At 37.8% G+C, this 22,954-nt stretch overlaps 1 protein-coding gene and 1 non-coding gene across 6 annotated transcripts in view; one reads left to right on the top strand and one right to left on the bottom strand.

Annotated features, from left to right (window-relative positions):
- The first annotated feature begins 443 nt into the window (after positions 1 to 443).
- On the top strand, positions 444 to 526 carry trnal-uaa. Its single transcript has one exon. It is a non-coding gene; the product is annotated as a tRNA-Leu (tRNA).
- A 9,351-nt stretch (positions 527 to 9,877) lies between these two features.
- LOC121644890 (contactin-associated protein-like 4) overlaps positions 9,878 to 22,954 on the bottom strand; it is a 183,648-nt gene continuing 170,571 nt past the window's right edge. For all 5 annotated transcript variants that reach the window (XM_041993137.1, XM_041993139.1, XM_041993138.1 and 2 more), the window contains 4 exons: positions 22,292 to 22,379; positions 15,436 to 15,654; positions 12,735 to 12,806; positions 9,878 to 10,622 (listed from right to left, as the gene is read on the bottom strand). In XM_041993137.1, the coding sequence (XP_041849071.1) occupies positions 10,426 to 10,622; positions 12,735 to 12,806; positions 15,436 to 15,654; positions 22,292 to 22,379 (576 nt within the window). In that variant the 3' untranslated portion in view covers positions 9,878 to 10,425. The remainder of the gene's footprint in view (positions 10,623 to 12,734; positions 12,807 to 15,435; positions 15,655 to 22,291; positions 22,380 to 22,954) is intronic.

The raw sequence follows: 22,954 nt of genomic DNA, 5'->3' as shown, positions 1-22,954 counted from the left end.
CTCGGATGGTTGCACATACTGTGCAAGACTGTAATGTTGTGATTGATGCTCTGTTCATGTGTATAAATCAGGATTTAGACTGAAACATACCATTTTCAGTTGGGAACAATACATCTACAGTTAAGCACAGGTGACTAATTAAATTAGAGGTAGATTGAAAATTCAGGATGATTTATATTAGCTGTCACCATTTACCAGGAGTGGGGTTAGAACACACGTTGGATCTTATGTCCAATGCCTTAACCACGCGACCATCCTGGTGTGGAGCAGCAGCAAACAGTATACTTCACTCCAGTTGGCAACACAAGTGTAACTGTGTCAAAACTACATGTGTGTCAATACTCCCTGTTAAAGCTGTAGAAATGCCTGCTCTTTCTACATAGATAAATATCCATGAATGGACTTCCTAATGGCTGCTTTGGCACATGAGCAGCTCAACAGCTACCAGGATGGCCGAGTGGTTAAGGTGTTGGAGTTAAGCTCCAATGGGTAAATATCCACGTGGGTTCAAACCCCACTCCTGGTAGGAGGGTATGACACATTTCAAGCTGTGCAGGAGGTGTGGATGTTTGATATGTTTAAGTATGTCAAACTCTTAAAAATGTCTTAACACTTTATCCAAAATAGTGTTTGGAGTGTTGGTCAGCTGCACTGCCAGACTGGCAGTCTCTGGGGCAAGCAAGAGCATATCCTGGTACCTGGTACCATATACCAGGATATGTGTGAAGCTTAACTATCCTTCATAATTCGAGCTGATATTTTTAATCTCAAAACTACATAATTCTAACTGAATTATTCACTTACTTTTCACTGTACATGTGGTGTTTCCAGCTGAAGATTTGTTTCAGTCTGATTAATGCTCTATGCCGGGAGTCTCAAACTCAAGTCTTACAATTCAGCAGGTTTAGATGTTTCCCTGCTCCAATATGCCTGACTCAATGAAATGGGGCCTGTTCCAGAGAGAAAGCAATGCTTTGTGGGTTAACTTGATCTGAGGAGAGCAATTCTGAGTTTTAAGTTCCAGATCAGCTGCTTTGAGTTGGTTCAATCAACCCTAAGTTTCTTTACCCGTCCCATGTCCTGTAGAACCGTGTCTCCAGCCACAGTAGAAAACAAAGTTGCTGAAGAAATTGGGATCTATACAGTCCTACAGAGGTCCTTTTTTATTTAATGTGCAGCAAACAGTAGATCTCTACACTGCATTATTTTATGGAAATATTATTTCAGACACACTTGAAGGCTTTCCTCATGCTTGACACACAGTTGTCGTTCCAAAATGTTCTATTTTGCCAATGTTATAAAGAAAGATCTGATTCATTAAAACAAGTTTAGCAGTGCAAAGCACAAAACGTACTGTGATGTCATCTCATGTCCACAGTGTGTCATGTTGGATATTCAAAACCGGAGAATTTGAGTGGCTGCAAAACGATGTTGTTTGATGAAATATTGATCAGGAAATGACATGAAATGAACGTCTATTGGAATTCTGAAAAATCGTCTCCCTTCTCAAGTCATTGTGTATTAACTTAGCTTCTAAATCTCTGCTATCGTATTGGTACGGACGGTCTGACAGCTGCTTCAGGTGGGAGGAGACAGGCAGAAACTAGCTTAGGTTATTGTTTGAAGAAGTGCACATGAAGTAGGCATCCCATTTACACAGATCTTATGCGACTTTAAATACACCTTGGATCAGTAAGAAGGAGGAAGTGAGCAACATCCAAAATGTGGCCGTAAAAAACATAAAAGTCAGCACATTACGGTTAATTTTCAACGTTAACCTGCAACCTGAAAATGTTAAATGGAGCAACTCACAGAAGAAGCCAAAAGACACAGCTGGACTCTGCGGTGCTTATAATCCAAATAAAACGTTTAAAAGTTTGACTTTTGATTAGCTATAAACATTATTTAATTAAACTGATGTTTTAGTTTTCCTTAGTGAATCTTTAATATCACAGCTGATGCTTGAGAAACCATTTATCAGCTTCATATCTGGTCTCTTATCACATCCAATAAGATGAGATTTAAATGATTTGAGCAGGGATTACTGATCTGAGGCCGCTGAATCATTTTCCATCCTCAGGCGTCTGAGCGTTTAAACTGCCAGAGAGGTTAAGTGGCTCTTCACAGAGAATCACTGCAATACCCTTCGCTCCTCAATACTGCACATCTATATACATTCCTCTCAGCTCTGGGATGCTAACAGCTGTCAGAAATGTTATTGGATGTGTATCCTTCAAATAATACAATGTGAAAGAACGCAGAAATGAAAAATGTTTGGGGTGAAGTCTTTATTGGGTGCCTGCTTTCTTCAACAGAGAAACTAAAGAGCCCAGAGTGTTTGTTGTGGTTGTGGAGGTTCGTTCGCAGAGCTCTTCACACCTCTATGAACAAACTGAAAACACAATTAAAATATTTCCTTTTTTTTTGTTTAAGCATTTTACAAAGCTACTGATTCAAGTCCCAACTACTGAAAATCAAGTTCATATCCTTGTTAACATGAATATAAGATGATGTCATGAGTGAAATTTCTACTTTAAATTTGCAAAGCAACAAATACAGTTTAAAAACAGTGAGGTCAGACACCATCTATGCTTCACCAGTCGTGACTACTTGCACGAAGGGCTGCAATATACCTCTGAATAAACAAATAAACAAACCCTTACTTGTTTTAGCTTAACATTGCCACATGGAGGCTCAAAATATGGAACAGTTTGAAATGTAGGTGCCTCTTGGTTTTGTTTTCCCTGTTGTTTGAGAAACACAAAACTGAGTACTTAAGTAAGTAGAGCCAATGCTTTTGTGTGCATGAGGGGAATGTTTTTGGTATTTTATCATATTTCATATAAAATCGGTTGTTTTCAGCCAAAGTTGGTCCCTCTCAGCTCGAGCTAACTTTCGGCCAATAAGCATTTGATCCACATGTTATGTCAGCGCTACTGTCCACTTGTGGTAAAAAAAAAGAAAAGAATACCCAGAATCCTTTAGTCTGCAGGAGCAGAGAGCAATGTAAACAGACACATATGCAGCGTGTTGAACGAATGAAATAAGAAGCTCAGAAGCTACGTGCAGTTAGCTCAGTCTACTTGGTATGTTTTGCTACTGTGAAGGTGGCAGAGAGGGCAGCCTTCCTTACAGCTTTGGAGCCTTTGTTTTTATGACATCAATTAAGGATTTGACCTCAGCAGGTTTTTTTTATCACTAAACTTATTATAGTAAAAAAGCTGCTCTATTGTACATTTTTCTGGAAGGTTTATATCTCCGATGTGTCCTGCTTCCATGTGTTCCTGAGCTCAAGTCATTAATGCAATGAGCCATTGGCGGGGTTCCCAAGGCTAATCATGGCTGGCTAAGAGGTAAATTGGCAGTCTGTAGAATCTGGTATGTCTTTCAACATTTTTAAATGTTTTCATCAGGTCCTACTTTGGGACCTTAGACTTAGGCTACGAGTCCACTGGTACAAGCAAGACTTAAAGATTAACCCAAGGAGCAAAGAGTCAGTTAGATGCTAGCAAAGAGTTCAGTGATCTTTGATGTCCCTTTGTCTTAATATATGTTGTGGTAGGAATTAAAAAGACACAACACAAGCAAACAAAAACCATAATGTCTTAACAAAAGCAGGTGTTTATTTTATCAGAAAGTGACTGCTGATAATCAAACATCCAGAATTATAGGCATAATTATGCAAATTCCTATTACACATCACTCACACTCACATCACTCTTATTCACCTGTTACTACTTGAAATAAACCAGTACATGAGAAATACTGTCAGCAAGATAAAAAAAACAAAAGCCAAAAAACAGTTTTACATTTTTTTAAAGTTAACCAGTTCACTCAAAGTGTTTTATTTGACAATATGTCACTGGACTGAAGTCATCCGTTCTTAATTCAGACTGAAATCTTTACAAAGGAGATTGAAAAGTAGTTTCATCATGACCTCCACCAAGGTGGAGGATGGTGATATCTGGTCCACTTGTACCCCACAACACACCCAGAATGTGTTGCAAGTGTGTCACATTGAGGTCATGATGGCTTACTTTATTTCAGAGCAATTACAATATTAAGTATACACGCGTTGAGAAGTTATGTTCTTGTTTTGTTGTCTATAAAAGGTTTGACAGAACAACACAGGTTGCTCACAGCAGAGCTACAAAGAGACTGCGAGCCAAACATCTGTTTCCTGACTAGTTTGCACACATTTCTTTATCCATCAGAGATCTGATGCTGATGTTCGATTGCATTCTCAGTGGATGCACCATGAAAAATTGAAAAGTTCCTCCCTGGGTCTTCATAAACATTTTATTTGCTGTGTACATATGCAGCATGTCCTCCTGCTGTGCTCAGTCTGCGAGATTACCTAGCCTCCAAGGTTACCTTTTACGTGCTGCTTGGCAATCAAATGCTGAACTTGAGGGATGGAGGGAGAAAGACAACACGAGTGAATTATCTGGAATCAAGACTACTGCAAAATATTGCATGATCTCAGCAGTTGATAGGCGGGAAAACAAAAACAAGCAAAAAGATGAATAATGCACTTTGTAGATTTAGCAACTTTTGTCATTAAAATCCCATCTGTGTTTTGGGTTCTTGAGGAGAGATGGTGGATTGCATTGAGACAGCTGCTGTCAATCCTCGCTCCTCCTCATCCTCCCTCTTTCTACAAGAGCTATACTTGGAGGGATTTGAATCCCTTTTCAGTTCTAATATTGAGTGTTTTTTTTTACATTATAACCACGTCTGCTTGACAAAGTTTTTCAGGTCATCTTTTTGTCTCATCCTCATCACCTCTCTGCGTGCCACCAAATCACAAACCACCTGTCAGATTAAAGCAGATTACGGTTTCATAAGCACATTAAATGCCTCTGCGTGCAGCAAACTGTCAGTGTTTAAAGCTTCGATGTTGAGAGACATTAGGAGAGCTGGGAGAGGAGCTTCCTACAGGCAGCAAGCAGCAGGGAGGAGAAACCTTCAGTAACAGTGAAAAATCTGTACCGACTTTTCCTCGAAAGCTTGCAAAATAGCAGAAGACTTGACATTAAAAAAAATGAAAGACCCAAAGAAAGAGGGAAGAAACTGAAAATGAATGCTTACTGTGTATGAAAAAAGAAAATGTCTGAAAATAGCTGCAGGGCAGCAGAGTACCCACAGAACAAATGTGTTACGTACTCATTTGCATGATTGGAGAGACTTTGAAGATGCCACTTGATAGCAGCAAAAATTATGTGGTAGCAAAATGCCGCTGGAAGGAAACCACTCATTAAAAAAAAAAAAGTTTTATTCATGAGCTGAGCGAAGTAAGAAAAACATCAAATGTCTTTGTATTTCATGGATGTTTTCAGGCTGAATACACTCTGGTAATTTGTCTTTCCTTTAACTTCTTCTGTTGCACTGGATCGGACTCTATTTGTTATAAAAATGCAACCAGCATAATTTATTTTGAGGTTAATGAAAGGTTTCATTATTGAAACAGATAAAGAATGTTTAGCTTCTATTGTGTTTGGTAGATCTGAAGAGTCTACCACAAAGCAAGCTAAACACAGTCAGGTTTTCTAACCTAAACTGGAGTCAGAACGTTTTTCAGCCTTCCTGTTCAAAGCGGCAGAATAGAGGGCTGTAGTTCATAAATCACAGATATGCCTTTGAAGGCTAATTTATGTTCTACGCTGAATGCACATACAGGTAGAGCCTTCTATCTCAGCATCCTCTATACGGGGATTTTGGTCCATTTTTAGGGAACTTATAGATGCGTAGCCCGACATAGCAAACAGAGTAGTACCACTGGAAACTGCAGGGGCAGTGTTGTGCAGTATAAGTGACGTGTGTCCAGTGAAAGGGACAAATAGAAGAAGAAGAAGCTGCAGCGTATTTAATGGCTGCAGACCATCGGTGTCTACTTCAATGCCTCTTTTCATGTGTGTTTCTGATTCATGTGCATCATCATGACTTACTTCATCCTGCTCTTTTCCAGACTTGATAATTGTTTATAAAGTCCATTTAAACATTTAGTTTTAATTAATTTTTTTAACTATCCATAAGTTTATTTTGTGATTGAAGTGTACTTTGCTTGCATGTTCAAAAGAATTAGAAAAATGACAAAATACCTCTACTGTCACCATTTTTTTGTTTTGTCTGAAACTGGCATCTGAACTCAAGGGTGAACTCTTAAGTCCAGGGCATGGTTAAGGTGTTGGATCCAATGTGCAAATGTCCATGTGGGTTCAAACTCCACTCCTAGCAAAGTGATCCTGTGTTATCAAGCTGAATTTTCAGTCTCAAATTTGTTTCAGCCTAAAGCCTGATTTATTTGCATATGAACAGAGCATTCTGACAGATTTTTGGTCTATTCTCAGGGAGCTTATGGATGAGTAGCCTGACATAACAAATGGGACAGTACCAATGGAAACTGCTGGGGGTTGCACAGTATAGATAATGTGCGACCAGTGGAAAGAACAACACAGAAGAACAAGATGTGATTTAATGAGTGCACAGACCACCATCGTCTACCATGCTGCCTCTTTTTATGTCTCATTCTGTGAATGTTCATCATTATGATCTACTTCGTCATTTTTTTTATATTGTCTGAAACTGCCGTCACCTCCTAAACCAGGGGTGTCCAGCTCCAGTCCTCTAGGACCACAATCCTGCAGGTTTTCAATGCATCCCTTCTCCAACACACCTGACCCAAATTAATGAGTCATTGTGCAGAACTTCACAGGCTGTTGGATCCATTTAAATTGAGCCAGGTGTGGTGGAGCAGGGGAAACATGCAGGACAGTGGCCCTCGAGGACCAACTTTGGACACCCCTGTCCTAAACTTAGAGGTGACTCTGAACTCTGCACTGCCCTCTGGTGCATGCACTGCCTAACAACCAAGACACCATAAAAGATGCATGGAGTATGTGCGCATTGTTTGACAACATATAACACCTGCGTCTAAACCCAAATGTGGGTTCTAATAAAATTTGGCCAGTGTAAATAAAAATATTCAAGCCACTTTGGCAGGTGATGAATGAGTAATGGTGCATTCCAAGTGTCTCGTAATTCCGAGCAGTTGAGAGTAGATGATGTCATTACTACGTAGTTGGCGTTCTAGTTGCAAAAACTCAGAAAAAATGGATGCCTCCAAAACAGCAAATTTGTTAGCATCTACAAATGCCATATAAAATTAGAAAATCCCAAACTCATTGTACGAATTTGCACCATGAGAACAGCAGCCAATTTTGGTGATGATAAATACACATGCTGACATGAATTTTTACGAACAAACCCACCGTAAACCTGATGTTCATGAAATACTAACTGAACAAACTGCAGCTGAATGAGGAAAGACTTTTGAATGAAGGGACACGTGTAGAAGAAAAATCTGGCACATGAAGTAAACATCTAGGTTGGTTTGTTACAGGCTATTAAGTCACTTTGTTCCATTAAGAGAACATTGCTGTCAAGTATTTTTATGAAAAAAATACAAAAAAAAAACCAACCAAACAAACAAACAAACAAAAAAAATAAATAAAAAAAACTATCTAAATAAACATGTATAATTTATGTGTTCAGGTGCACTTACAATCTGGATTATTTTCCCTTTAAAAAAATGGTTTTGGAAAATTTGATTAAAAAAAAGTTAATTTAGAGCCCTGAACATAGCTATATAGCTATTCACGTACGTAAACGAGCATAAATGAGGCTTTAGCTTGAAACGGAGCAGAACTTGTACAGGTGGAAGTGGAAGTTGGCACAGATGAAGACTGAATGCTGACTTGCCGCCCTGTGGACAAACATAGGTATTACACCATTTAGAATGAGACTGGGTTGTTATCTGCACAAACTTTTAAAGTACTAAACTTCCTCCACATTGTTTGTCTGTGTTTTACCAAAGAGGAAGAGATCTGGGTGAACTGACTATTTTCTATCCAATATGGCACAACCCTGTGAGAAAATCTTTTGTTAACCCATATTTATGTTCTAATATAAGTCAGAGTCAACAGGTGATTCGATTCTTCTGCACAACCTACACAGCACTTGAATTGTGATTTAACCTAATCAATTAGAAAAGGTCATTTAAATAAAAGAGTTAAAGATCATAAGTAACATTTAAATTGTGTAAGTTTATGTCAACACAAGTACTATTCAATGCCATGCTCACTGGGATCCAACCCTGTATTAATATTCTAATGTGGAGTTAATGTTCACAGTTCTTGACCTTGCAAACAGTGGCCCACACTCACTAGTAATTTTAACTGGTCGTGCATCTTCTGATTTTATGTCCTGTAGCAAACAGCGAATTTGAAATAAAAAAAGTAGTGTTACAGGGAAGAATGTGAGAGAAGGTCCGTCTCTACAGGCAACAGCATGCCCCACAAAAAGCCAAAAAGATACAATTACTGCAAAGTTATAAAACCATCAGACATCATTTGAAGGGAACATAACCTACTTCCTGCACAACTCCCTTAAGTGGAAATCCTGCTGTAATGAGGTCATTTTCTTTATAGTGATGCCTGCTGTTTCAGATAAAGACTACAAAGAGTGAAGTGCACCAGAGGTTTTGGTGATGGTATTGGGGCTATTTTGACATCACAGCTGGCTTGCACATCGACCAATGCGCTGAAAATAACTGCAGCTCAACATCAGAGCTGCACAAATTTGAGCTTTAAAATGTCAAATTTTACACATTTTAAAAAATATACTCAAGTTATCTCTCTGGATCAACATTTTAATAATTTAATGTTGACAAAATTGTCTCATGATTAAATCTGGTGATTTAAATACTAACATTTCATTAACTAAATCTACTAAACAGAGATATTTAGATGAACAGTTACGGCTAGAATCTGAAACAGAATCATACAAATAAGTTAGCTTTCAATATTTCCCTCCATTTAAGCAACACTACATAAGTTTCCGACTGTAAAACTCCCTGCTTCTGGCATGTTTTGATGGCATGCTGATATTATTTATGCACATTCCTGGAGTCATCATTGTCCTGCAGAGTTCAGAAGTTGAGAAACTGCATTTCTCAACTTTTTTCTAGCCTGGTGAATCACATGACAGCTGTGTTTTGCTTTATGGGACCACGTCATACGCTAGCAACTTAATATCAACATATTGGCGATTTTACACATGCAGCATGGCTGATTCAGCAAAGAAATGAACTGGATATCATCAGTAGCAAAGCAAGAGATAAGTTAACATCAGGCTAGTCTGGATGGGCTAATCCAGAGAACTCCACTCTGCACTTTACTCATGTAGACAAAACTGCGCAAGCAACATCATGTAGTTACAACAAATGCTCACTAGGGGGCAAATTACTTGAAATCTGGCCCATTGATTGGCCAGGACTGAAAATGGGTCCTTCAGTGCCAACAAACCAAACAAATGTGTCCTGGTTGGAGAGAGCTCAGAGAAGAGACAGGATGCAAGACGGATGCAAAATTAGCCTCCACTAGGGGGCGCTGAAGTTTGAAAATGTAGGGCTTTAAGAATAGAATCAGTTAGAAGTCAAAACTTTCTACAGCACATTAAAATCCTAAACTGGGTATAACGTCTATGGGAGTAGGTTATGCTTTCAGCTCAAGTTACCATGGTGATAGTCAGGATAAAAGAAAGGAAGTAGCCTAAACATACTTTGATAAGCCTCTAATGTTACTCCACAGACCTTTGCAATTGAGAATTTTGAGAACAGATTTGTAAACCTTATTTTGAAGTTATAATTAAAGCAAACCTCTTCATTTAAAAATCTCCTTAGCGTCTCTGACTGGGGTAAAAAAAAAATGATCAGTTTGATTTTTTTTTTTTTTAAGTGTGATGTTACTCTGATTTTGAAGTTTTTTTTTTCAGTTTTTAAGATGGACACTTGAAAAACTTTCTGATGTTTAAGGTTTTAAAATTCTTGAATGAGTGCATTCTGTTATTCCTCCAAAGCTGCTCACAAGTTTTACACTTGTGCAAACACCAAAAGTGGCCTTCTGGAGGGCCGCACTGGAGGAAGAACAGTCTCCTTTAAACAAAGCAAACATTCATTATATCTAATAGAAAAGCATCATCTGCAAATCACACCAAACACCCTGTTTCACTGAAATAAAGAAATTAATTTAAATCAAACCATAAAACAAGTTTTCACTAAAACAGAGTGACATGACTCCAACATTTACATTTTTTAATATTTACAGTTGTTCAAACAAGGACTGAACACCTTCCAGCGCAGCACCTTCCTGCACTCTTGTCTGTTTGAATCAGCTTATACACAATATACAGTAAAAGTCAAACCTGTCTGCACTGTTTCTTGTTTGCGTTCTATATTGCATGGAGCCACAGTGTCCATTAAAGTGTGTGACTGGCTCATAGTGCAGTGTAAAGTCCTGAGGCGTGGCCGGACACTCCCGTCTGCAGCCTCCTCACAGAAAAAACAGCAGCGTGTCAAGCCACCGGTTACATGAAAAACTCTTTTGGGTTTTCACTGGAGACATTCTGGGAGTCAGCCTGGTTGTTGTAATGGAAATCTTGGCTGTCTTCCCGCTTCATTCCCTTCACTTCTTGGTTTCTATATGTCTCTTTTCTTCGGTACAGGAATCTGCCAGTTATGGCCAGGACGGTCACAACCACAAAGATGACAACAGCTATAACACCTGCAAAGTACAAGACATTTACGCTGACATAGTCACATTTAAGTTACTAAAGCAAATATGCACAGCCTCAGTTTGGAAAAAGCCTGGATGCTGTGTAAAATGTAAATAATGACAGAATTAAAAGCTTTACAAATCGCATAAACCAACATTTTATGCATAATAGAACACAGAAAACATACCTAATGATGAAAGTATTTCATGAAAACAGCTCATCTGGAATTTGATGGCAGCAACATACCCCCAAAATTCAAACTGGGTCATGTTTACAGCTGTGTAGCATCTGGGAACTGTCTCATTGTTGTCCGAAATAGGATTGAAACTGCTTAACAGTCCCAGCTCTTTATTATATTTTCTATTTCTTTAATTGTTTTCAGTTAGTGGAACATCTGGACTGCAGTCTACATCTGTGAAGCCATGCTATGATAGAAGCAGAATGTGGTTTAGGATTGCCTTGCTTAAATATACATACCATCAGAGACCAAAGCATTTGAATTAAGAATGAATAGCAAGCTCAATGGTCCCTCTCCTCTTTAGTAACAACTTCACTATCTCTTTGTGCTCCTTCCTTCTAGTAGGAGACTCCAGAGTTTTCAGGCCAGGACATCCAAACTGTGCAACAGTTTCTTCCCTCAGGCCGTCAGGGAAATGAATAAATTGCATACACTGCCCTCAATTCTTTTTGTTAGCACAGGAGAATGAAGGAGATGAACAACGCATGTGCACTTTTCTTTTCTGACTAGCTGCACTTTAAAGGGGCAGCGGGATACAACATCAAAGGTAAATTAAAGAAAAATATAATGTATAATTTAAACTGTGTTTCTATCGGTATCACTTTACTAAAAAACATGTTTTTATTCTCTTAGAATGAGCCATTTATGTCTACTTACTGTGGGTCCACATAAAAGGCTGCTGCATTATTTTTGCATGAAATAATATGTATTTTTTTTTAAATATTTGGCTTGATGCTTTCTCTTTTCTATTTTGAATAAAATATTGGCTTATAACAATTTTGTTTATATCTTACACAACATTCACATTTTTTGTATTTGGGATTGCATATAGCCTGCACTTATATTATTTCTTATTAAAATTATTTAAATAATTAAATTAATTCTTGACAACATGCTACATCCCTTACAACATACATGTCTAATGTCTCACAATGATGTAGATATTTTGCTCTCGTCATATTGGCCAGACTTAAAGAATTTTATCAATCTGATGCTTGAAGACTCCTCTGTATCAGGTTTCAGCATGCCAGGTACTCTTTAAGCATCAGTTTTTATGCAAGTATGGCCATCAGAGCTGGACAAGTTGCCATAGCAACATAAAATTGTTGACACTTTCAGCAATAATATGTTTTACTCTACGCAATAGTTTTTCGTGACTTGCAGAACTCAGTGAGAAATATTTTCATTTAATGGAAAGGTTAAAAAATATCTTACCAGTAATGTAAAAATCTATATTCATAGGAACATTGGTACATATTGTCTAGAGAAACTGTCCTATAATATCTGAAAATGTGGATTCTGCTAAGTTCATGCACTTGCAAATCCCTGCAGTCACAGTCTCGCAGAAGGTCTCGGTTAAGTCAGCTCGTTTTTCCCTGCGGTCTGGTTGTTCCACTAATCTAACTTCACCACACAGTAAAAGAATTTCACACATTCAGACTCTGCTGTACTCTTCTGTTCAGCTCATTCTTTATTAATAAAAACTTTTATCTGGTTGGAATTCCAAAATATGGCTAAAATCAATTTCTCACTATATTACTCTGGTTTTAAAACTTTGACGTATCTGAAGATAACAGTGAAAGTTTCACTATCATTTCAGCAGAGCTTTAATTAATTCAGCCATCTTTTGTGTGCTGACACAAAGTCACAAGGATTCAGGCAATTTTAAATTACTCGACTCGCACTTTCATAGGAACAATTTCAATCTTCCTTTTGTATCAGTCTAAGGGAAAGGAGGAATAAATTAAATGTACTTTAAAAGGAATATCTTCACCATCGCAGCACTGTAACAGAATCTATAGTTTGCTGAGATATTAAGGAAAATCTAGAACTCATTTAAAAGAATTCAATAGAAATAAAGTGAAAGATGATCAAACAGTACCTCCAATAAGAGCTGAGTCCGTCTTCATGGCATTGACTAAAGGTTGTCCTGAACCCACTGAACCAGACTGGTCTACAGCAGAGATAGAAGGAAATGCAGAGGAAAGAAGAGAGAAAAATGGACAGAAGATAAAAAACTAAACTAGGAAAATTTGATTTTAATCATGTAAAGAAAATAGACGAAGAGAGTTGGGAAAATGAGAAGATATAAACAGGTCAGAGCTGAAAAAACAGATAATAAGGAGCATGTAGGATGTGTCAAGACCAGACCAGAAAACCAAATTAGAATTATGTTGTGAAAAAAGGATGGATGTATGACCCAAGGCTTTCTCTTACTTATATTTTCATTATCTGCAGGACAAAAGGTAGGCTTCAAGCATTTTGAGGTGTCATAAAAATGTTTAAAATGTATAAATGACTTCAGTTGTAATGGCAGACACATACTGGCTTGATCAGAAGTGATGAGAAAGATGAGCTGATCCGTTGTATTGAGGACGGAAATGAGCCAAAAATGCAAAAATATTGATTTACTGATCCATCTACACTTCAATCCTCACCTACGATAACAAGGTTTGGAGAGAGACCAAAAGAATGAGGTCACAGACACAAGTGGCTGAAACTGGTTTCCTTCGGAGGGTGGCTGGATGCCGCCGTAGAGATAGAGGGGCACAAATTAAAGCTGCTCTGTCATGAAAGGAGTGAGCTGAGGTGATTCAGGCATCTGATACTGATGCCTCTTGGTTGCCTACATTTATAAGTGTTTTTGGGTACAACCAACTGAAAGAAGACCCCCTGTGGCCAACCCAGATTACATTTAAGGGATTATTTATCCCTTCTGACCTGGAAGACCAGGAAGACCTGGAGATTAACGCTGAGGAGGGGGGAGGGGGAGGGTTGCCTCTGCAACACTTTAATTAGAAAGAAGAAAATAGATGTATGTTTGTATGGTAGCAAAAACCATTTGATTGATGCAGAAAACCTTACGTCTTCTGAAAACTTAGTGTAAATATGTAAATATGACGGACATAATGTAAACCTGTATTTTTGTAAAAGTGCTAGAACACATAACTAATACATAGACTCGGTGAACAAAGGCCCTTAGAGACCCAATCACAGCTTTGTTTTTCAGGCACAAATGTAAGAGCAGCAGTTCAGAGGACTATTAAATGAACATAAAACTGGATGAATGCAAGACTGAAGGAAAGAAATGTCAGTGGAAACTCCCTGTCTATGCTCCAAATTAATTATCTTATCAAGCACTTTGTCATTCAGCTCCTCAACAAGGTGTACATGCTTAATGAGCTCATAATACAGGATGAACCAGCAGCTCCCACAGAGAATAGCTGCACAGAAACTAATATGCACAAAAAGAGACCCAGACACTGACATTTAATTTTAGTAGTGTTTTAGCCTGCGAACTATCCCACATTTACTGTAACTTTATATCTAAAAAGGGTAGGAAATCATTGCTCAGAGAGCAGCATCAACATTTCTAGCATCAAGATTATTTCATGTTTTCTCAGTGAATATAAACACATCACTTACCTGCAGTGAAATTCAACACCTTTTCTGATTCAAGGGAGCAAAAAAGAAAAACACACCTTTCTTATTTTTTTTTTTTTTTATCTGTGAAACATGTTTACAGCTTTGACCTGGGGCTAAAAACCCTTGTTGAGCCACTACTGCCCATTATTTTCCTCACAACCATGGAGATCAAGAAACATTCAAACTGTAATGCACTCAGCAGACAATATGACAAACTCTCCTCATTTCTTGAAGAAGAACAAACATGTCCTCTTTCCTGTGAAAATAAATTCTGGGTGGAAGATTTCTGCATGCTACATAATTTACAAACCCCTCTTATTATGTAACACAAGTTATCTGGAATAAGACTTAAACAAAATATGATTATGATGATTATGGTTTCTTTTTTCTTTTAATTACCAAAATTTGAACGTTAAACAACTAACGTGACTTGTCTGAGAAATTTCAACACCTAATCTGGCAGTCTAATAATTACTGATCAGGCAAAGTATTTTACTCCATGTAATGCTCTGTTTACAAATTCCCAAATCTGGAAATAATCCATGCAAAGATTAGACTTTTGCAGCGTTTATACAACATTTTTATAGGACAGGTTTATAATCACAATTTTATATAGTCACAGTTTCCTTGCAAAAATATCTTAATATCTGACATTGTTTTCACTGATTTAAGCATCTGACAAAGTCAACACTAGCAGCTGTGAGATCATATAGATATAAAATCTATAGAAAGGTAATCTTTGACACTAAATTTTGACACATACACAATGGATTCTAGAGTTTTGGAGCAATTAGCTGCAGAGTTTTAAGTTTTTTCTTGGTTATTTTTAGGAGAACAGTAGAAAATCAACACAAGCCACTTTGTCGCCAACAAACTGAATCCCTGGAAAATGGTCTAAAGTCTAAAGTCAGTCCTCGAGGGCTACTTCAGGTTTGGGATGTTTCCTGTTGCAGAACACCTGAAATAGAGTATCTGTTCAAAAGTGATCAATTTAATTTGAATTAGGTGTGTTGGAGCTGGAAAACATGTAAAACCTGCATAACTGTGGCCCGCTCGGACCGGAGATCTATTTTCTCCTCCTTACAGCCACAGGATAAACTCTTCATGCCTCATAAAACCAAAACACTCCCATTCAAACTTAGCCCCTCCCCTCTTACCTGAGAGGTGGTGCGTATTCTCTGCTGCGTAGGGATTGGCTGAAGCCAGAGATCCGCAGTTGGACTGAACAAAGGGTCCGGAGATGACCACAGGGCTGGTGTCCGGATGGAGCAGAGCTGCTTTCAGAGGGTTGATGGAGTTGAACTGAACCACAGACAAACAGCCCACGAAACCAAGAGACCCGAGCCGGACCAGGTCTGAATCCAAATCATCAGGCCCTGAAAATTGAAAATAGATATAGTTTTTGAGGTTCTGTTTTTAAAAACACCAAGTTTGTAATCTTGGTGTGTTAGTAGACTCAGATCTGCCTTTCACTAAGACCAGCTCAGTCTCACAGAAAGACCAGGAGAAACTCATCCATGCATTCATCTCCAGTAGGCCGGACTACTGTAACGGTCTTTTAACTGGACTTCCAAAAAAACAGCATAACATCTGCAGCTCATTTAGATGCTGCTGTAGAGTTTTAACCAGGACTAAGAGATCTGAACACATTGCACCAGTTTAAAATCTTTACACTGGTTACCAGTCTGTCACAGAACAGATTTTATAACTCTACCAGACTCCAGACTAAACATGGAGAAGCAGCATTTAGCTTTTATTCTGCAAAAAAATGGAACAAACTGCCAGTGGAGATTAAACTTTCACCAGATAAACCCTTAAATCCAGATTTAGTTTCTCATGCATCTATGCATAAAATTCTGCACCGTATCTTTTTACTTATTAAGACTTGCTTTAAATAATTTTAATTTAGTTATTTTATATAATTGTATAAATTTTATTATGATTTTTGCACACCTTCTTTCTATTGGGCAAAACACACTAAATTCCTTTCATGAAATGTGCTCTATATGTACAGTTTCCTTACCTTTAAAATTGGTGGAATTCACCAACAAAATCACCAGTGAAAGTATTTTCAGGCCAATAAAATCTAAAGTAATTTAAACTGTATGGCAACATTACATTAGAAACAATGCTACGGTTTGGTACTGGCCCCCTTTTTATTTTTTACCACAGAAATGAAAATAATATTAATGTTCTCATCTAAATCTGAGCAAAAAAACAAAACAAAGAAAAGATTTTATTTCCCAAAAGTTAACAAAATACAGAAATGTTCAGTCCTTTTCCAAAGCATGGTTTAGTTTCTCTCAAACAGCAGTATTATTTGGAATAAATCATGTCACCCACCAACAAGTTCAGTGATTCTGCATTATATTAGTGAGTTATCAGAGTGGGACAACATGGAGACACCTCATTGGTTTTAATTAACACACACAAAACCTCACACACCTTCAACACAGCAGACAAACTACTATCCAGCTTTAAAATCTACATCCATCACTTTGTAAGATATATATATGCACTCTCTCCCCCTGTATGTGTTCATTTTACTGACTTGAGTCCCTTCATCATTCATCTGCACTCCTTCATGGCAGCGTAAACAGCAGCTGTGAAAGCCGACGTTAGCGAAGTAAGCAGCTGCATCAGTGTCTGATCAGATGTCTGAGAGGTGACAGTGGTTTTACCAGGACACATCTACATGTTGATGAGTGCAGCAGGAAACATCGCTGCAGCCTGTAAGCAGCTTCTACCTGATGCACCACTCACTACATCACATCTCTGCCTCTCAGTCTCTCTGTATTCCTTCTGGGTCCATTAGTTAGACTGATGGATGATGGGGTTTGGCGGAAATACCAGAAAATCCACTTTGCTGCTGCTTTTCTGATCCTGATCTGACTCTCTGCCTCCTCTGGGTGGATGACAGGTCACATGTTGACATGATGAGGTTAAAACCTGCCATGTAACAACATACTGGAGCCTCATATCAGAAACACAATGGGTCTTGACAGGATATAGAATCATGTGAAAAAAGAAGTATATCATCCTTTTACTCTAAGGTTTTACGTATCAAGACATAATTGCAGAACCAATGTGTGGAAAACTAAACCTAAACAAAAACTTGAACTGAATCAGTCTCACAAGGAAGTTTGTTTAATTCTTCTTTACAACGTGGCTTCAGTTCATTGAGGTTTGCAGCATTTCTTTTTGCACAATTCTCTCCCACCACAGGATTTCAGTCTGGTTGAGGTCTGAACTTTCACTGGACCACTGCAACCGCTTGATGCTTTTCTTTGTCCGTCATTCTGCTGTAGATTTGCTGCTGTGTTTGGGTTTAATGTTCTGTTGTATGACCCAATTTCACTCAAGTTGTAGCTGTCAGACAGATGCCTTAACAACTGACTCACAAATACTTTGATGTACAGAGAAGTTGATGGTCCACTTAAAGGCTTCAAGGTGTCCAGGTCCTGTGGCCGAAAAACAAACCCAAATCATCAACTCTCCACCACCCTACAGTTGGTAGGGTTAGCACCACGCATCTCCACTTTGGTCTGGTCTGTCCCACAGACAACCACAAGGCGTTTTGTTCAGATGCAGCTCTGCAAACATAACTTGTGCGGCCATTTTCTTTTAAGAGAGAAGCAGCAGATCAGAGTTTTTTTGAATACCTTTTCATATTCCTCATATACTGCTATGAGAACTTCCTCCACTGGGGTGAAATATCAGGCAGCTTTTAGTCAGCGGTTGTCATGGTGACTCTAGGTATTGGAGCTCCAATGAGAATGGCTCTTTATTGTGAGTAAAGATACTCATAGTTGATGGAACCAACCCAAAGCAGCTGATTTGAAACTGTTAAAATAAACTTCTCAGCTCAGTGTGAGTTAACCTAGAGTTTCTTTTTAGATTCAGAACTGGTTGAACCTCTTTTCTGGAACAGGCACCTAAACTTCGTCCAGCTCCAAACCCCAAACTTTTTTGCCAATGTGGGGACTTTAATCTGCCATCTTCCATCCCCAAATCCACCTCTCTAACCACTAGGCCACCACTCCCCAAATAATCTATCTAATTGTAGATTTATGTGCTCCAAACTGTTTGTAAATGGCCTGTCTATTCAGATCAATAGGCAGCAATAATTGATTCTGCAAGATCTCTGTTGGTGTCTTTCCTCCTTGGCACTGTGTTGACAAACACTCATGATCCAGACCAGCAAACTGTCAAAACATCTGCATTTATAGAGACACTCACACCTGATAATGGTCAGTCAATCATAAGCATTTGAGAAGCAGCACCTAGCTCATACTTATCCAACATAATTCATATCCAATCAGTAAGGGTGTACATAGTTTTTCTAGCAACATATTTTAGCTTTATTTTTGTGAATTAATAATGATGCTGTGCTGCATTGTTTTTTTATATGAGACTGTTTAAACTTGTGAGAACTAGATTAATTTTTTATTCTGTTCTGATATATAAAATGTTAGCGAGTACATGTGGTCATTTTTCTTTTTCACATAACTGTATATAAACAGAAAGCAAATAAGATTTTACTTTTTTTCCTTAATCATTTAAGTAAAGTAATTATGTTTGCTGATACTTCCAGTGTAAAAGAAAAAAATACTGGGTATATTTTGTTTAACATTTAGGTTTTCAATGGTTTATTCCAGATATTTATGTTAACACCTGGCATTGTCTTTTAAAACAAGATGACTCGTGGTTTACTATTAATAGCCAGTGTGTTGTCTATCAAACTGGGAGTGCTGCTGTGGCTGATGTCTGCAGGCTTTTAGCCCCTCGTGTTATTAACAGCTTACACCTCAATCCCCTCTGATGGAGCCGCTCAGTGAGAGCATGAATAAGTCATGACAGAGCCAATTACTGTCTAACCTCAACACGGTAACCAGTCCTGTCCAGGAGTACACACTGGAGCTCAACGAAATATGGTGCAACCCTCCCTGAGGGTGATGAGTTTAATTTTCCTTCCCAGGCTTAAAATCTGTGTTAGGAACAGAATTAATGTAAACAGGACTGGGTAGACCTCTAATACAATCCTACCTTTGTTGTTGTCCCTTATGGCATTTCTGGTTTCTTCTTTTAATCTCATGATGGACAAAATGTTAGAAATATCTGTTGAAATGTTAAGTTTTATTGAATAATTAAAGGATGGAAAACCAATCTTTGAGGTTCAGTTTTATTTTATTGAACAGCCACACAAACTACAACCTCCAAGGAGACCACACAAGAAGGTTTTAATCACAACTACACATTATAACCACATAAAGACAGCAATTATTGAACTGGGGGTCCTTGTAGTAGAACCAGATTCTGTTAGTAAAATGCAAACCTGCAGTGTTTTCTGGAGGCTGCTGGGTTTGTCTCATTCACTGAAGAGTGTGCCAGAGGCAGCTATGATAAAAAGAGATGCTGCACCGTTGTGCTTCGTTTCAATTGGATCAAATATGGTGAAAGTAGAAGTAAATCTTTAGAGCAGGATTAATGGCATCGGTGTTGACTGACCTCAATATTCTAAGGTTAATATTTACTCACCATTATATTTTTTCATTTGGGTGGAAGCAGAAATGTTAATCAAAGCAGGATTTTTTCTTTAAATTGTACCCCAGTCTGATGATGAGGACAAGATTAGTCATTATATTTCAAAATTCTCCCAAGTGTCTCATTTTCATAGAAGCCTGACTTATTCACTGACTGACAATATGTGTAACAAAGATTTAGAGGAATTTCAATAAGAAGAATTAAGTGTATTTATGTTTGGCCAATATTTTAAAATGATGAATAGAAAAACCACATTCACACATTTTACATTATTGTTTTCTAAAGGAACGATAAGAAAGTTAGGCTATCCTTATTTCTCTTGGGCTCCCCGAATATTTCTCTTTGGTGTCGCCACCTTGTTTGACTTCTCTCTGAGAGCTGTAATGTTGAATTGTAATTTTGAGTAATTTTTGTTCCATTAGTTTAAGTAGATGACTGGGGAATAAAAACATATTTTATGATAGGAATAAACCACAGTCCCCTCAGAACAGATGAACATAAGAGCTAATCAGTTATTACTTACAGATAGCAACAACATATCTAACCCTGCATTCGTCTGTTGTCTCCTCTGAGTGCTTTCCAGCAGTAAAATCCAATCTGTTAATCTTTATTTCTTTTTCCTCACATCCTCTTATTCCAATGTTTTTAGTCCCCTTGCCTCATGTTGCACTTTCTTTTCAGCTTTATTTTAGAAAGATGTTATTTTTTTCTTTTCTTACTTTATTTACTATGGTGAAAGTGTTTTGTTATCTAGTTTTTGGAACACCATGTGGTACCATAAAGCATGTCTAGCTGTAAACCGAAGTTATGATCTGTTATATCTCAACACATGGGCACATTGGGGTAGTTTCAGGCCTAGCAATGTGCAAACTGAATGTCAACGAGCTCCAAAATAATTCACAAGCAGATACTTAAAAAGTATACATACTTCTCTAGTGTTACTTAAGGCAAATGATCAGTGTTTGTACTTCCTGCTTTTCCTGAACATTCTTCCACAACCATTTGACAAAGTCACCTTTAAAACAGCACAAGTCTGAATGTCTTCAGTCAAATGAATGGATGGACACACAGAACAGCGGTGGGATAATTTGATGTAATTTTAATCATTCGTTCATTCTCTGTCCGCTTCATCCATTAAGATTCGCGGGGAAGCTACAGCCTAACTCAGCAATTAACAGGTGAGAGGCAGGGTACACCCTGGACAGGTAACCAGTCCATCGCAGGGCCGACATAGAGAGACAAACAACCATTCAAATTCACTACTAGGGAGAATTTAGAGTGACCAATTAACCTAAAATGCATGTCTTTAGGAGGTGAGAGAAAGCCAGAGCACCCTGGTTTAAACATTTGTATGTATAATTAAAGCACAGTATGCTGGGGAAATACTACATAACTTTCTAACCTCTTCTGAGTCTGTATGGCACACTGACATTCATTATGCAGATTCCTGGAGCTGTCATTGCCCTGCAGCATTCTGAGGCTGAGAAACTGCACTCACAACTTTTGCTTTCAGCCTGTGGCTTCACATGACAGCCACGTTTTGTTTTACGGTACCACGCCACATGCCAGCAGCTAAATATCAACATATTGGCTATTTCAAATGTTTCAACTAAGAAACTCAAGTGGACCTTATCAGTGAAAATGAAGAATAGAAAGAGAAACAGAATAAGAGATAAGACAAGAGTCAACCTTGGGCTGACTTTTAATGGCTGGAGAGATCCCAGAGAAGAGATAGGACACAAGATAAATGCTGAATTAGCTTTTGCTAGGGGATGCTAAAGTGTGTAAATCTGCCAAATTTCAGTAACACTGCTTTAAGACTAAAAATGCTTTGAGAAGTGACAAAGACCTTCCTAGTTTGAAGGAGGAAAAAAAGACAACAATTCTGTGGGACATCCACAAAAAAAAAATACAAAAAAAAAAAAAAAATGAAAGAGCTTTTTTTCTGTAGAAATATCAGGTATATTAAAACATATATGGGAAAATGCTTAGTTACATGAGTTTACAGTTGCTTAAATGGTCATTGTTAACATTTTCTGTTGTTTACTGGCCAAAATTATATATATATATATATATATATATATATATATATATATATATATATATATATATATATATATGTGTATATGCGATATATATATGTCTTGAGCAACAGTAAAATATCTGGATTAGTTAAAAACAAAGATACCAGAGGCTAATTAATGAAACTTAAGTTACTGTTGAAGATTTAAAGCCAAACCTTTAATAAAAAAAACAATTAATATGAGTAAATGCACCTCATTGTTTTTACATTTTGCTTCAGACTTTTCTTCCTGATAATCTGAATAATCGGTTCTGTGATAATAGGTTTATATTCCTTAATATAAAGCACAGTGTGGACCAAGGCCAAACGCTTCACCTTTTTATTCAAATAAATCTGATCCTAATTAAAACAAAAGCTTTCTTTCTACTTTTAGTTCGTCCACTTACCGTGCACTTTGCCCAAAACCAGTGACTTGATGCCACTGAATTCCCCTTCAGATGAAAGGTTGAAGTCTTCTTTGCTGTTTTGGTCAATCTGTAAGAGAAAGATAATTTGCTAATTTTATGTAAAAAAAAAAAAAGATTTTCAGGGGTTGAAAGTTTTTATGCAGATTTTTATCTAAAGTGGGCAAACTAAAACAGCAACTTCAAGACATGATGGCTGCATTAGTGATTTGCTTTGAAGAGCTGAAATATTCAGAGGCAAATGTAATGTAAATCTGTTGTAAATGAAAGATGAGATACCTTCCTGCAGACTGAACTGTCACCTCCAGTTGGATAAAAGTATATTGCTAAAAATACAACAATTCAGTATGATGGCGACTGATAAGATGAGATGCACCTCATATTTCACTGGAGTCTTACAACACAGTGAATCAAGAGGCTGCACCCAGGCGAGACGAGGTCACCTTGTTATTTATCTCACTGTTGCTTATAATTATACAGACATGCTGGCTGCTGGCTCCTGCATAGATAAGTCTCAACTCATATATCATTTGGGGCTGTTAACAAGATAGGCCATTCAGTAGATCTAGATATGATTGGGATGCTTCATATTTCATCTGTGGCTGTTTTAATGTGCAGTGTCCCTGCTGCCCTGCCGTAGCTCCA

This window comes from Melanotaenia boesemani, chromosome 8, assembly GCF_017639745.1.
Source record: "Melanotaenia boesemani isolate fMelBoe1 chromosome 8, fMelBoe1.pri, whole genome shotgun sequence".
NCBI lineage: Eukaryota > Metazoa > Chordata > Actinopteri > Atheriniformes > Melanotaeniidae > Melanotaenia > Melanotaenia boesemani.
This window is presented reverse-complemented; position numbering and strand designations above follow the sequence as displayed.